The sequence below is a fragment of the Bos javanicus genome, chromosome 10 (genome assembly GCF_032452875.1).
Source record: "Bos javanicus breed banteng chromosome 10, ARS-OSU_banteng_1.0, whole genome shotgun sequence".
In the NCBI taxonomy this organism is placed as follows: Eukaryota; Metazoa; Chordata; class Mammalia; order Artiodactyla; family Bovidae; genus Bos; species Bos javanicus.
This window is the reverse complement of record NC_083877.1, coordinates 71,329,238-71,344,286: the sequence shown is the minus strand read 5'-3', so window position 1 is coordinate 71,344,286 and position 15,049 is coordinate 71,329,238. Positions and strand designations below refer to the sequence as shown.

The 15,049-nt window shown below is 38.0% G+C and overlaps 1 protein-coding gene across 5 annotated transcripts in view; it reads left to right on the top strand.

Moving 5' to 3' along the window:
* Positions 1–15,049, top strand: part of CCDC175 (coiled-coil domain containing 175) — a 236,972-nt gene that overhangs the window by 27,459 nt on the left and 194,464 nt on the right. For all 5 annotated transcript variants that reach the window (XR_009738761.1, XR_009738760.1, XR_009738762.1 and 2 more), the window contains 7 exons: positions 1,500–1,609; positions 5,691–5,772; positions 9,568–9,704; positions 11,582–11,692; positions 13,045–13,116; positions 14,176–14,311; positions 14,835–14,966. Coding sequence is in view for 2 of the 5 variants with exons in the window: in XM_061429036.1 (XP_061285020.1) it covers positions 1,500–1,609; positions 5,691–5,772; positions 9,568–9,704; positions 11,582–11,692; positions 13,045–13,116; positions 14,176–14,311; positions 14,835–14,966 (780 nt within the window). In the remaining 3 variants the exon portion in view is untranslated. The remainder of the gene's footprint in view (positions 1–1,499; positions 1,610–5,690; positions 5,773–9,567; positions 9,705–11,581; positions 11,693–13,044; positions 13,117–14,175; positions 14,312–14,834; positions 14,967–15,049) is intronic.

The following is a 15,049-nucleotide window of genomic DNA, read 5'->3' as shown; positions in this document are numbered from 1 at the left end:
AGTTAGATCCCCTGGAGTAGAAAATGGCAACGCCCTCCAGTATTCATGCCTGGAAAATTCCATGGACAGAGGATCCTGGCAGGCTACAGTTCATGGGGTCTTGAAAGAGTCAGACATGACTGAGCATGAGCTTCAGATACATATCAGAGAAACCTGCATCTGAATCTTGGCTTTACTAACCCAGAGTTTCCTCGTCTATAATATGGAGGTCGTAGGACTGCCTACTTAGAGGACTTTTGTAGAGAAGGAATGAGGTCATGCCTATAAGGCTTTTAGCTGAGTGCTTTGTATTTGGTAAAGTTTGTTGTGGTTGATGTTGTTATTTCCTGAGATTAGAAAACAACATTTTGGCCATGAACTTGAGACTACTGGGAATTTCAGGTTCACCTTCATGTTGGTTCACCTTTGGTTTAGAAAACTCTGCAACCAGGTCAAGCTAATGTGATTCTGGCAGAAAAGAACAGTGTATGATTACTTCTCAAGGTGCCCTACAGTCCAGGGTGGAGAGGTTAAAGGGCTAGAGGCAACGAAGATCAGGCTGGATGGGCCTTGAGCATATAGTCACTAATGATGATCAGTCAGAGTCCCTTGGACAATCTACTGGTTTTTGATGGCAGTTCTAGGATTTCAAACTCCTGTTAACTCTGGAACTATAGTCCACAAGTTCAGTCATGTGAGTGCTTTAGAGAAAAAAAGGAGTTTGGGGAGCTTTCACTCACCTGTCTCGCCTGACATGACTGAGAGTGCCTCTACACCCCTGACACGTGTTCTCTGACCCCACATTGGTGTGCAGGATTGGGGGAAGTTAAATGATCTGCCCAGGGTAACTCCATGCAGTGAGCAAAGGAATCTGTTTGATTAGCTTTCCTCTCAGCTCCACTTTCCCTCACAAGTGGAAATGCAGATCTAAGCTCCAATAAATTTGCCTTCCCTTTTCTTTTACTAAAACTGTGTTATAAAAATATCTGTTTCACTATGAATTTTCTTCATTCATAGTTCTTTCTTTTCATTATGCTAACATTTTTCATCATACCCAATTTTTCCATTTCCAAAATGCTGATTAAGTATTAAGAAAAAATCTTCAGCATGAACATAGCTATCAAATAAGGCAAAAGACCCAATTTGTTTTGACTTTTAAAATAATACTCATTCCAGTATCCTGGAATAACATTTTGAAAATAATTCTTAAAATGTATATTTAATTTTTAAAATGGTAGTCAAGATGAATTCATGTCTTTAAAGTTTTTTTTTTTTTAATAGTTTTTACATTCCTATTGCTGTAATTCATTTCTATCCCTCCCAAATTTTGTTTTCTTTTCTGATGATTTCAGGATTATTTCTGTCTCAGTTTGTTTTATAAAGAAACAAGTAATATAATGATTGATTTTTATTTTAACTAAAGGCACCCCCAATATAAAAGATGAATGGATGATACATGAATATTTAATGAATTGAACTGCTGTCGTGAGTCATTTGATGATTTATTGAATTTTCAACAGGTTCTTAGTGATCACAATTTAGAATTAGCACGACTACAGGAATCAATAAGAGAGTGGGAACACAAGATTGAAGACATGAAGAAATCTTGTAAGATCCTAGAGGATAAAATGTAAGGATACTACCTTCTTTTCACTGAAGCATTTCTAGATGTGATGTTACTTTCATTAGAAAATTTTTTCTAATATTAGATGAAAATTATATTCTCTTAGTTTACTAAAGTTTCTGTGATTTTCAGCTTTACAGAACCACATCTTCATTTTGAAATTAACCAGTTTTTCAGATGATTAGGAGAAACAATTGAGGATGATATGTTTAATTTAGGAAGAGGGATTTGGGGGTATGGATTATCCTCCTTTCAGTTCCTTACTCCCTATAAATATGCCCCTGGAGGAAGGCATTGGTGTAATGCTACAAACTCACCTAACCATGCTGTTACAATTGTTGTTCATAGTCAAAGGGGACTTGTATAACTTGAGAAAATACAGGGAAGCCTCAAGGCAAAAACTTTTACCCAAGGAATGGAAACCAGAAACATAAGAAAATATTCCTTCCATTTCAAAGGTCACAGTCTTTGCTTCCTTTTATTAACCTCTTTATCTACATGCTGTGTTGTCTTCTTGGTGAACCCGTGGCTAAACACTCTGAGTTTACCTGGCACAGGTTCATCTACTTTAGAGACTGACTAACAGATTCTCCCAGGAGAATTCCCAGATTGCCCAACAAATACTGTTTAGCTCAGCTCTGGACAGGAAGGTGGGGTCTTTCAATATAAATACAGCTTCTGGGCTTACCCCTAGAGTTTGCGGCAGTTTAAAAGACAAATTGTGGTCTGAACAGTTTCCAAAAAAGGCATGTAATTTCACATATAGAATCCTATTATAATATGACTCTTTTCTACATAGGTTTGAATGTATTGCACTTAAAGTTGTATCTCTAAAATAACAATTGCACCACAATGCTACTCTACCATCAACAGTCCAAAAAATATGCAATAATCTCTATACTCAGTACTAGATTTAAAAACAGAAAGCTCAAGTAACACAACAATTAAAAATCAGAATAAAAAAATCTTTTTCTTTGACAAAGTTAGTTTTAGTTGATATCTATTTCTTAAATTCCAGGCAGAGACTCATCATGGAATTTACAGATTAACTCTTGAAATGATTTCTAGGGGTTATCATTAAAAGCCTTGCTGCTACACTGATGAAAAATTTTAAATTTATAAGCAGTCTTCATGTTAGCTAACTAGTTTTAAAAGTGTGTTCCAGAAGGAAATGGGGGTCTTCCCTGGTTGGCTCAGTGGTAAAGAATCCACCTGCCAGTGCAAGAGACACAGGTTCGATCTCTGGTCTGGGAAGATCCCACAGGCCGTGGAATAACTAAGCCCATGCACCACAGCTACTGAGCCTGTGCTCTAGAGCTCGGGCTCTGTAGTTACTGAGCTCAGATGCTGCAGGCACTGAAGTGTGTGTGTCCTAGAGCCCATGTTCTGAAACAGAAGAAGCCACCACGGTGAGAAGCCAGTGTATCACAGCTAGAGAGGCCCCTGCTCACTGTAACCGGAGAAGAGCCCACACAGCAACAAAGACCCAGCACAGTCAAAAATAAATACATAAAATAAATAAAAATTTTTTTAAAAAGAAGGAAATGGGGATTCATTGATCCTTCATTTTGAATGGCTCACCTTTCTTTAAAAAAAAAAAATTCCAGTTTTTTTAGGAGTTTTCATGTAGAATCTCACTGAGAAAAAGTGCTTTTGCCTAATTTGGTGATTGAGGATATTGACCTCCCCCCTTTTTATTAATTAAACTTTACTTTTTCCTCTTTATTACTTGGCAAATTAAAAGAAAATTCTCTGTATTTTTATTTTCTCACTTAGTTCCTTTTTTCTAACTTTGGTGGTAGAGAGAAGCAGCTCAGTTCTTGTTTGGTGAATTTAAAGAATCAAAATGTTATTTTCATAATATCTATAAAATTCTTTAAATTAAACAAGAAACTAAATAATTTGCACAGGTTATCTTCTTAATGATCTATAAGTCGTAATTCCCCGTGTCCCCTCCACCATGAATTCTTTAACTTACAAGCTCACCATCTATTTTGAGGTCAAAATATTGAGAAAAAACAAAAATTACTAAATTCCAAGTTTAAATTAAATATGTAGAATTTTAATTAAATTTAAATTATGTGGACAGTTAAGAGTACCTAAAATTTACCACAAGTCCACGGGAGGCATTGCTAGTTTAATCCTTCTTTGTTATTTTTAATATCCAAAATGATGTATTTGCATAATAAAAGGCAAATCAGTACCTATCTTTCTAAATTGCTATGACCTTTCTTTGTCATTGAGCTGGTTATCAGCATATGGGAACTGAAAGATTAGAAACTAAATATTGTATGTAAGTAACACCCAATTTGTGACCCAAAGTATATACTTGCCATTATAGTGCAGGAGGCTATAACAATTATAGATGCTTTTTTTTCTTTAAAGTGCTGAAGTGGTTTCAAAATTGTCAAGGTTACCAATAACTTTCATCCTGCCAAATTTCATTGATCTGCTCTAAAGTTTTTGAATTCTTAATAGAATTTGACACAGATGCTTACTTTCATCTTCTTGAAATGGTTTCTTCATTTGGCTTCCCAAATATCACCTTCTCTTATTTCACTTACCACACTGCTCCTTCTCAGGACCCTATACTTGTTCCATTTCTTCTTTCTGTCTCTAAATTTTGGACTTCTCAGCCATTCACTACCCTCTATTCTGTACTCATACTCTCCATACATGACTTCATTCAGTCTCATTCTTTCTGTATCCCCAATGACTTCCATATTTACATATTCAGCCCTGACCTCTAAATGCATACAGTCTGCAGCTTATTTGACCTTTTACTTGGAAAGTTGAAGTGATAGTTTCTCAGTTGTGTCTGACTTTCTGCAATCCCATGGACTGTAGCCCATCAGGATCCTCTGTCCATGGAATTCTCCAGGCAAGCATACTGGAGTGGGTTGCCATTTCTACCCCAGGGATCTTCCTGACTCAGGGATCAAACCCAGTTCTCCCACATTGTGGGCAGATTCTTTACCATCTGAACCACCACACTTGAAGGATATCTCAAATATACATGTCCCAAACAGAATTCTTAATTTCCCATCTCCTTGAAATAGCTCTTCCGTTAGTCTTCCATATCACTGTTTACCTAATTACTCCAGCCAAAAAACTAGAAGTTATCCACCATTCCAGTTTTCCTCACTACCTTACCCTAACCCAACTAGGTATCTAACCTAACCTAACCCTAATCCAGCTCTAACTCAAGCCAAATCCAAAGGCTTGACCTATTGCCTTCATCTTCAAATTATGTCCTGAGTCCAACTACTTCTCACCAGCTCCACCACTAAGCCTCAGTCTGAGCCACGAGTATCTCTTCTGGACCCTTGCCATAGACTCTACGTGGTCTGTCTTCCTGTGCTATTGTCTTTCTCTACTAAATAGCCAGAGTCATCTTTACAAGATGTGAATCAGTTCCTGTCATTCCTTTCCTTAAAAAGTCCTTCCCTGATTTCCTTCAAAATAAAATCTAAGACCCTGTGTGATCTGGGCTGTGTCTGTCTCTTCAGCCTTCTCAAACTCCTGTCTTCATCTAATACACCAGGCATGTTCCTGTCCAGGTTATTATCACCTGCTGTTCTTTCTAGATGAAAAGCTCTTCCTTAAGGTCTTCACATACCTGGCTCCTTCTCATCCTTCAGATCTTTCACAAATTATTCCAAGAGATGTTCCCTAATCAGCTGTCTGCACTACCATCACCATTCTCAGGATTTCGCTATACTTTACCCTACTTAGCGGTCTTTGGATCATTTAACACGATCTGAAATATATATTTTTTGATAACTTGCTTCTATTCTGCCTACTTCACTAGAGTATGATTTCCATGATGGTAGAGACTTTGCCTGTGCTGTATCTCCACTCTCTATATCATGTTCAGAGTGTAGGTATTCAAAAATTGCTTCTTAATGTATAAATAAATATTAATACATCATATCAAAAGAGTAAAATTTTTGTTTATTTTAATTACTAGTAAATAAATATGTTGCATAGGGAGATGGGGACTGGAAGTCTCTGATATCATAAGTAAATGTGGTTTTTCTGGAAAACATGTCCTAATAAGAGTTTATTTGGTTTCCTTTGGTCATAGGCTTTTTTTTAAGAATAACAGGGAAAAACTGGATGATTCATCAAATTTTGAAAAAAGTGAATTACTGCTGAAGATAAAACAGGTAGGAAGATAGAAATGATGGCTTTAAGATTATAATTAATTTTTAGTTAACATTTTAAGTATGTGTGAAAATGTGAAATTCTCTCAAGATAGTATTATTTTCATTAACTAATAATAATCATGATCATTCACAGTAACTGATTTAAAGATTTGATCAGAAAGCTGGAAGAAAATAGTGAAAATCACCTAAGCTGAACCTAAAAAAAAAGTTTTGTTTTTTTTTAAATGAGGATAGTTTAAGAGACCTCTGGGACAGCATCAGTGTGCTCTAATACTCAGATTATAGGGGTCCCAGAAAGAGAAGAGAGAGAAAGGGGCAGAGAACATAATTGAACAAATAATAGCTGAAAATTACCCTAACCTGAGAAAGAAAATAGATATCTAAGTCCAGGAAGCACAGAAATTCCCAAACAAGATGAACCCCAAGAGGACTACACCAAGACACATTGTATATGATGTTGGCAAAAAGATAAAGATAAAGAAAGACTCTTAAAAGCAGCAAAAGAAAAACAACTGGCTGTATACAAGGGAACTCTGAGAAAGCTATCAGCTGATGTTTTAGCAGAAGCTTTCTAGGCCAGAAAAAAAGTGGCATGATAAATTTAAAGTGATGAAAGGATAAAACATATACCCAGTTCTCTACCTGGCAAGGCTGTCATTCAGATTTTAATGAAAGATGAAGAGTTTTATAGATAAGCGAAAGCTGAAAGAGTTTAGCAGTACTAAACCTACTTTACAAGAGATGTTAAAGGGACCTCTCTAAATAGAAAAGACCATAGCTAGAAATATGAAAATTATGGAAGAAAAAATTTCACTGGTAAAGGCAAGCATAGAGTAAATGTCAACCACTTATAAAGTTAGTGCAAAGGTCAAAATATAAATGCAGTAAAATCATCTATCAACAATAAGCAGTTAAGTTATACAAAAAACAAAAAGATGGACAATATGACGTCAAAAATATTAAATGTGTAAGGGGTAGTAAAAATGCAGAGTTGTTAAAATATTCAAACTTAAGATCATTAACTTCAGTTCAGTTCAGTTCAATCACTCAGTCGTGTCCGACTCTTTGTGACCCCATGAACTGCAGCACGCCAGGCCTCCCTGTCCATCACCAACTCCCGGAGTTCACCCAAACTCACATCCATTGAGTCGGTGATGCCATCCAACCGTCTCATCCTCTGTCGTCCCCTTCTTCTCCTGTCCTCAATCTTTGCCAGTATCAGGGTCTTTTCAAATGAGTCAGCTTTTCACATCAGGTGGCCAAAGTATTGGAGTTTCAGCTTCAAGATCAGTCCTTCCAATGAACACCCAGGACTGATCTCCTTTAGGATGGACTGGTTGGATCTCCTAGCAGTCCAAGGGACTCTCAAGAGACTTCTCCAACACCACAGTTCAAAAGCATCAATTCTTAATTGCTCAGCTTACTTTATAGTCCAGCTCTCACATCCATACATGACTACTGGAAAAAGGGAATGGTTACCCACTTCAGTATTCTTGCCTGGAGAATTCCATGGACGAGGAACCTAGCAGGTTACAATCCATGGGATTCCATGAGTGAGTGACTGACCATGCTTGTTAGCTTTTAATTCACTTTTTTTCAGAGAGCGAAGCTCTCTAGGATTCCAGACTAAAGTGGTGGAAGGTTTTATCAGGCTTAATATCTGGATGAGCTCTGTTTACTTTTGTCCCCCGTGTCAAGTAAGAGAACCAAACCTCAGTTTCCAAATGATTTCTTCTATATTAATAAATGTCCCCGGAGTAAAAGAACTTTCCTGGTGGCTCAGTCACAAAGAATCTGCCTGAGTGCTGGAGACCGCCTGAAGTGCAGGAGATGTGGGTTCAATCCCTGGGTCAGGAAGATCCCCTGGAGAAGGAAATGGTAACCCACTCCAGTATTCTTGCCTGGGAAGTCCAATGAACAGAGGAGCCTGGTGGGCTGCAGGCCATGGGGTCGCAAAAGGTGGACACGACTTAGTGACTAAACCACAACCACCAATATCAGAATAAAAGTTTTCAGTGCTAGGTTTACCAATCTGGATTTTTGCCTTTTTGTAGAATTAGGCCTACTAACCTCATTATCTTATTCTGCAACACGTTTAAGATCCCTTTTCATCCTGCTATTTCAGTGATCCTTAGCCCACCATTCCTTCCTAACTTTCTTACCTCATTTGAAGCCATTCAGTAGAGATATCCAAGCACCAAGTTCTTACCTCATTCAGAAAACTAATGTTTACTGTCTTTTGTCCTTGAATAGAAATATTTAAGAAAGGGTAAGCATCCGCTGGATCATGGAAAAAGCAAGAGAGTTCCAGAAAAACATCTATTTCTGTTTTATTGACTATGCCAAAGCCTTTGACTGTATGGATCACAATAAACTGTGGAAAATTCTGAAAGAGATGGGAATACCAGACCACCTGATCTGCCTCTTGAGAAATCTGTATGCAGGTTAGGAAGCAACAGTTAGAACTGGACATGGAACAACAGACTGGTTCCAAATAGGAAAAGGAGTTCATCAAGGCTGTATATTGTCACCCTGTTTATTTAACTTATATGCAGAGTACATCATGAGAAACACTGGACTGGAAGAAACACAAGCTGGAATCAAGATTGCCAGGAGAAATATCAATAACCTCAGAAATGCAGATGACACCACCCTTATGGCAGAAAGTGAAGAGGAAATCAAAAGCCTCTTGATGAAAGTGAAAGAGGAGAGTGAAAAAGTTGGCTTAAAGCTCAACATTCAGAAAACGAAGATCATGGCATCCGGTCCCACCACTTCATGGGAAATAGATGGGTAAACAGTGGAAACAGTGTCAGACTTTATTTTTCTGGGCTCCAAAATCACTACAGATGGTGACTGCAGCCATGAAATTAAAAGATGCTTACTCCTTGGAAGCAAAGTTATGACCAACCTAGATAGCATATTCAAAAGCAGAGACATTACTTTGCCAACAAAGGTTCATCTAGTCAAGGCTATGGTTTTTCCAATGGTCATGTATGGATGTGAGAGTTAGACTGTGAAGAAGGCTGAGCACTGAAGAATTGATGCTTTTGAACTGTGGTGTTGGAGAAGACTCTTGAGAGTCCCTTGGACTGCAAGAAGATCCAACCAGTCCATTCTGAAGGAGATCAATCCTGGGATTCCTTTGGAAGGAATGATGCTAAAGCTGAAACTCCAGTACTTTGGCCACCTCATGGGAAGAGTTGACTCATTGGAAAAGACCCTGATGCTGGGAGGGATTGGGGGCAGGAGCAGAAGGGGACGACAGAGGATGAGATGGCTGGATGGCATCACTGACTCGATGGATGTGAGTCTGGGTGAACTCCGGGAGTTGGTGATGGACAGGGAGGCCTGGCGTGCTGCGATTCATGGGTTTGCAAAGAGTCGGACACGACTGAGCGACTGATCTGATCTGATCTGATCTGGAGTATAATATCTACTCAAAGAGGTTTTGAGAAAGAGTTCCTACTGATATTATTTTTTTTTCCCCCGGTATAGTTTATCTTCTGGGAAAAGAACATATAGATCTTGCTAAATGATCCTACTTTATTAATTCTTATTTTAATATGAATTATTACTTTATGGCTTCTCATCAGTGTTTATTACCTTTCTACACATTTGTCATCTTTGAGGCCCCAAGTGTACAATTAATATCTGATGTAGAATTAAATCACTCAACATTTAAGGCATAGTCTTATATGGGTGTTAAGTAATATGCCCAGTGCTCTAGTGAGTTGCCCATCAAAGAAACCATGACACAAATCCTCTACTTCAATTCTTTTTTTTTATCCCTAGATGACTGAAAAGTTACACAGTTGTCGTTTAGAGAACAAAGCTCTACGAGAGAAATTGCATACAGTTTCCAGACAATATAAGATTGTCTTAAATGAAGAGGATAAAGTTTTCATGCAGAAACGGAAAATTTATTCTGAGTATGTTTCTATCCATGACTTATACGTGACTCAACATACTATAGTTGTGGGTTTCATCTCCATTTAAGCTTATCCTAGTTTTAAAATCTATTGACAACAATGAAATATTCTTTATCCAGTCATAAATATGCCCGGAATTTGCCTCTATACATACTGAATAATGCTTTCCTCATATGGGTCAGATCAAATCCGTAAAGAGCAAACCTATTATTTTTACTTCTACATCAGATTCTTGAAAGAATAACCATGTTTTTACTCCATAAGATTGCTTAGAGAAACTGAGATCTGCTGTCATCAGAAACTGGCTCTGCACTTAAATTTCCTATCTCAGAAAAAGGTCTGGTCATTGACATAATCCCCTAACCCAGAGACTGGGAAATTATTCAAGGAAACATCCATATTTTACCAGGAAGCACCAATGTTTGTCCGTTCCACCTCCCAGATATTTCTCAGATATATCCTGTCCTCCTATCCAACTCCACTGTTTTCACCCCCTTTTAGCCTCTTTGCTTTGGTCTGCCTCTCAGAAGTTCTTCCCACTTTCTGTTTTACCACCCCTAACTTATCTGTCTCCATCTCACCAGAATGGTCCCTGTGAAACATCCCTCTGAGGTCACTCCTTTCATTAGTCATTGCATTGTTATCATCTGGGTACACCCCACTTTGTCCCACTGAGCTATGACAGATCAGCGGAGTTGCTCCATCTTAGCACTATATCCTCAGGATCTTGTCCATTGCTTAGCAGGTAATGGGCATTCACCAGCGTTTTCCTCATGAATTATATAAGTAATAATCCATTACTACACTTAAAATGAAGTCACATGGAAGTGTAATTATGGCGTCCAGGCCCACTTATGTGAAGCTGAATTTATGGTCATTGTTGTAGCATTTATGAAACAGTTACTACAATCATTTTATCTCATCCAATTAAATAGGCTACTAAGAATGATATGGTTAGTATTATTTGGGCAATAACTTCCTCAGATCAATACTAAGTTATCAGTTTGAATCATAAAATGTTCTGGTGACAAAGAATTGTAGCCCTGAAACATTTACTACTGTTATTGGTATTTGTCCTCTTCAGCTTGGGCTGCCATAACAAATTACCATAGATGGGGAGATTTAAATGACAGAAATTTATTTCTCATATTTCTGGAGACTGGACATCTGACATCTGGGTGCCAGCATGGCCAGATTCTGGTGAGAACTCTCTTCCTAACTTGCATAAAGAAGATGGTCAACCATCTTCTTGCTGTGTCCTCACAGAAGGGAGATAGAGAGACAGAGCTGGCTGGTATCTCTGCTTGCTGCTACTGCTGCTAAGTCGCTTCAGTTGTGTCTGACTCTGTGCGACCCCATAGACGGTAGCCCACCAGGCTCCCCCATCCCTGGGATTCTCCAGGCAAGAACACTGGAGTGGGTTGCCATTTCCTTTTATGGATGGCAAAACTGAGGCTCATCCATAGGTGAAGTCTGTTTTCAAGATCGCACTGCTAGGAAGAGGTAGACCTCTATCTAAAGTTAGTCTGATTGATTCCTTCACATTTTCCCAAATCAAATACCAGAATTGATAAATTCATTAAAAGAGACACTCCCACTCAGAAAGGCAAAGTGCTATTGAACTATTCTTATGGTTTTATAGTTACTATTACAATTAATGTTCTTTTCATGGCTTGAAGATTTTCATAAATTTAGAGTTAGCCACTACTGGGAAAAAACTTTGTTTCTATTTTTTACTAATTTATCTGGTAAATAGTTCCTGAACTGAAATTTCAAACTACTTTTTGAGTTCTTGGTTTTGATTGCATATTTTCTTATGCTAAGCAGTTAAAAATGATTTCAATGTCCAACATATGATAACTATTTTTTCATGGTAGAAATCAAAAACAACTGGCATTTATAGCTCAGAAAGAAAACTTCCTATCAAAAAGAAAAGTAGACATCAAAAATATGGAAGAAGGACTTATTACTCTCGGTGAGCTTCATCGGTATGTTTATTGCCTTTGAACATTTTAATCTTCATTCCTCTGCATTTATTTCTTAATAAATGGTAACAAACCTATAAAATTTGGAATATACTATAGAAAAGGAGGTTCATAATTGGCTATCTCTTGTTTTACAGTCCAGAAAGGTCATTATCATTGAATCTTTCAATGAAAGGATAGACAGGTGCTGAGTTCTATATAAGCTGCTTCTAATACCTACGTTAGAGTCTCCACATTCCCCTCTACCCCAGATCCACAAGCACATCTTCCATTCTTAATTACTGCTACTGCTGCTAAGTCGCTTCAGTCGTGTCCGACTCTGTGCGACCCCATAGACGGCAGCCCACCAGGCTACCCTGTCCCTGGGATTCTCAAGGCAAGAACACTGGAGTGGGTTCCATTTCCTTCTCCAATGCATGAAAGTGAAGACTGAAAGTGAAGTCGCTCAGTCGTGTCCAACTCTTAGCGACCCCATGGACTGCAGCCTACCAGGCTCCTCCATCCATGGGATTTTCCAGGCAAAAGTACTGGAGTGGGGTGCCATATTTACTACTTATCCCTAATTCCAGAATATATATTGGCTTTCTAAGTTATGGGAGAAAGTGAAATTTATAGTCGCTCAGTCGTGTCCAACTCTGAGTTCCCATGGACTGTAGCCTGCCAGGCTCCTCTGTCCATGGGATTTCCCAGTCAAGAATACTGGAGTGGGCTGCCATTTCCTTCTCCAGGGGATCTTCCCCGACCCAGGGATTGAACCTGAGTCTCCACACTGCAGGCAGGTTCTTTACCATCTGAGCTACCAGGGAAGCCCCCTATACCCGTGTATAATGTCTAAATTATACATTGAAGCAAATCAGAACTCAGTCTAAAATCCAGTTCCTCGCCAATTTATTGACCTAAACCCTTCCTTTGTCATAGGGTTATTTCCCTTCATGTCCTCTGTATGCAATAAGTTTGCCTTAGTCCCAAGCTTCCTGACTAGCTGCTCCTTTCCTCTGTGTGTTTGCAAATGATGATGTCTTTTCCTTGGTGAGATATTACCTCCATGTTCCTCCCTCTATTAAATATTATTCTTTAATAACCTGTCCACAACTGCCTCACCAAAATCTGTTCTTCCTTATTCTTGGCTTCAAAACTTGCAAAATCAGTTTGCACTGGCCAAAAAAATTTGTAATTGTCTTTCTATTAGTCTGGCACTAAAATCTTTAGTTGTGCTGGTCTGTTTGTCTCCCAATTAGATGGTAGCCTTATTGTGCTACCACAATAAGGTTGCATTATTTTGAAGAATTATACATTGTCTATTATATATTTAACAGCTCCCATAAATGCAAAATCTAATATGTTCTTATTTTTAGAGCAACAAAGGAAGTATATCGGAAACAAATAAAAATCCTGAATGAGAACATGGAAAGAGAAACTCAGAGATGGTAAAAAAAAAAAAAAGCTTATTTATATCTTAAGTACTGTATGTTGTCTTAATTAATAGTGCCCCAAAGTTGGAAAAAATAAGAGTGCTTGTTGGTTGCTAGAGTCCATGGAAGTTATTTCCCACAAAATTAAATTGTGTGAGTTCTCTTGGCTCTAGATGTGTTCGTTAGTTTGACATTTTGTTCACTGAACAGAAACAAAGTTTTTCATTCCAGTCATGTGAAGTCACCAGAGTATACTTGTCAAGGTTGGTAACAATGAGTCTTACTCCGCCAGGTGCCTATGTGGACCGGTAAGGAAGGTGACGTGAAGGGACAGAGGAGCGTGGTTAAGCACACAGTCTCAGCAGATGGACTGCTTTGGTTGTTTTGCGTCTTGTTAGCTCTATGACCAGGGCTGAGTTATCTCATATCTGTCTGCTTCCATCCCTATAAAGGGAGGAATGATAGTAGTACCCATCTTGTAAGATTGCATGAATGATGAATGAGATGATCTATGTGAAGTATATAGCCCAGTGCCCAGCACCAAGAAAACACCCACAGAAACTTAGATATATTTTATTGTTGTTGTCATTGTTGTTATACTATTTATAAGACTCTAGTTGCACATTTTTACTCTTCTCTAGTTATCTTTTTTATGTTATGGTGGAGATAAAAATTCGAGAATTCAGAAGCTTGAGACTTCTTACTAGCACTTTGAGTGATTTAGGTAATTCCTTTACCGTTTCTGTCTGGGACTCCTTTTTCTTCACCCACCCCAGAGCCTTCCCCATTTCTATCCTTTTCTAGAGGAGGTAAGCTATCAAGTGTGGTTTGTCTACTGTCCCGCTGGATGTACTCACACAACTTCCTGTGAAGCAGCTTGCAGAGATGGCATTTGGGCCGTTAATGTTTTTTATTAACGTCTTATTTTTTCAGCTAATGTGCCTAGTCTGCATCATCAATAGCACAGATAATTTTGTATGATCATAATACGATTTGTTTTGTTTTGAATTCTTTCATCTTTTCAATGAACTGTGATGTCAATTTGACGATAACTCTTTTTGTTCTCATCTTCAGTATTATAACTCAGTGGAAAATAGCTTGTTTGCGGAAAAAACATGCACGTTGGGTCAAAAAAATAAAAGATGAAATAAAAGAACTTATAGATAAAATTCAAGAAGCTGAAAATAGGCGCAGTGAATTAATAGAAGAGGTAAAGGAACCCAAGGAGCTTGTGTTCGCTCCCTATATTGATTGCATATCAGTAACTCTTCAGTATTTCATTACGCTTTACCTTATTGCTGATTTCATGTCTAGAGTAAATTATGTAACTTTCTTAAGAAATGTATCCATTTGCTATGTATTAACTGTAGGAATTTAGCAAAGTAGAAATTCTCTCCAGCATATGACTTTGAAGTATGTAACTGAAACTTGAGAACAGTGTTTAGGAAAACTATCTCTAAAAATAAAGGGACTAAACGTCATTTATTTATTTATGCTCTGCCTACCCTCCAGCCCCTACTAGTTCCATGCCCAATTTCCTAATGTCATTTACACATGTTGTTTGGTGACGAAATTAATCTCTGAAGGGAAAAAACATCCCTCCCTCCCCAGTAGTTACTGAGACAAATTAGCCAAATGTCATGCAGAAAGGTATTAATTTATCTGACTGATTGAAAGTATTAATACTGACTGCTACAAGACAGATGATAAATTCTCATTTTTCCCCTAATTAGACCAGTATTAGAGAACACGATATCAACGAGTTTTTGGCAAAGATTGAACAACTTACATTAGAATTAAAACAAGAGGAGGATGCATTTGTTATCAAAGAACGAAAGTTAATTCAAGAATTAAGCAAGTTTGAAGTAAGTTTTATTTTATATCTAAGAACAATTTTATGTGGCTGTATGAAGGGGAGGGTATATTTCATGCTATTCAGTTAGTGAAA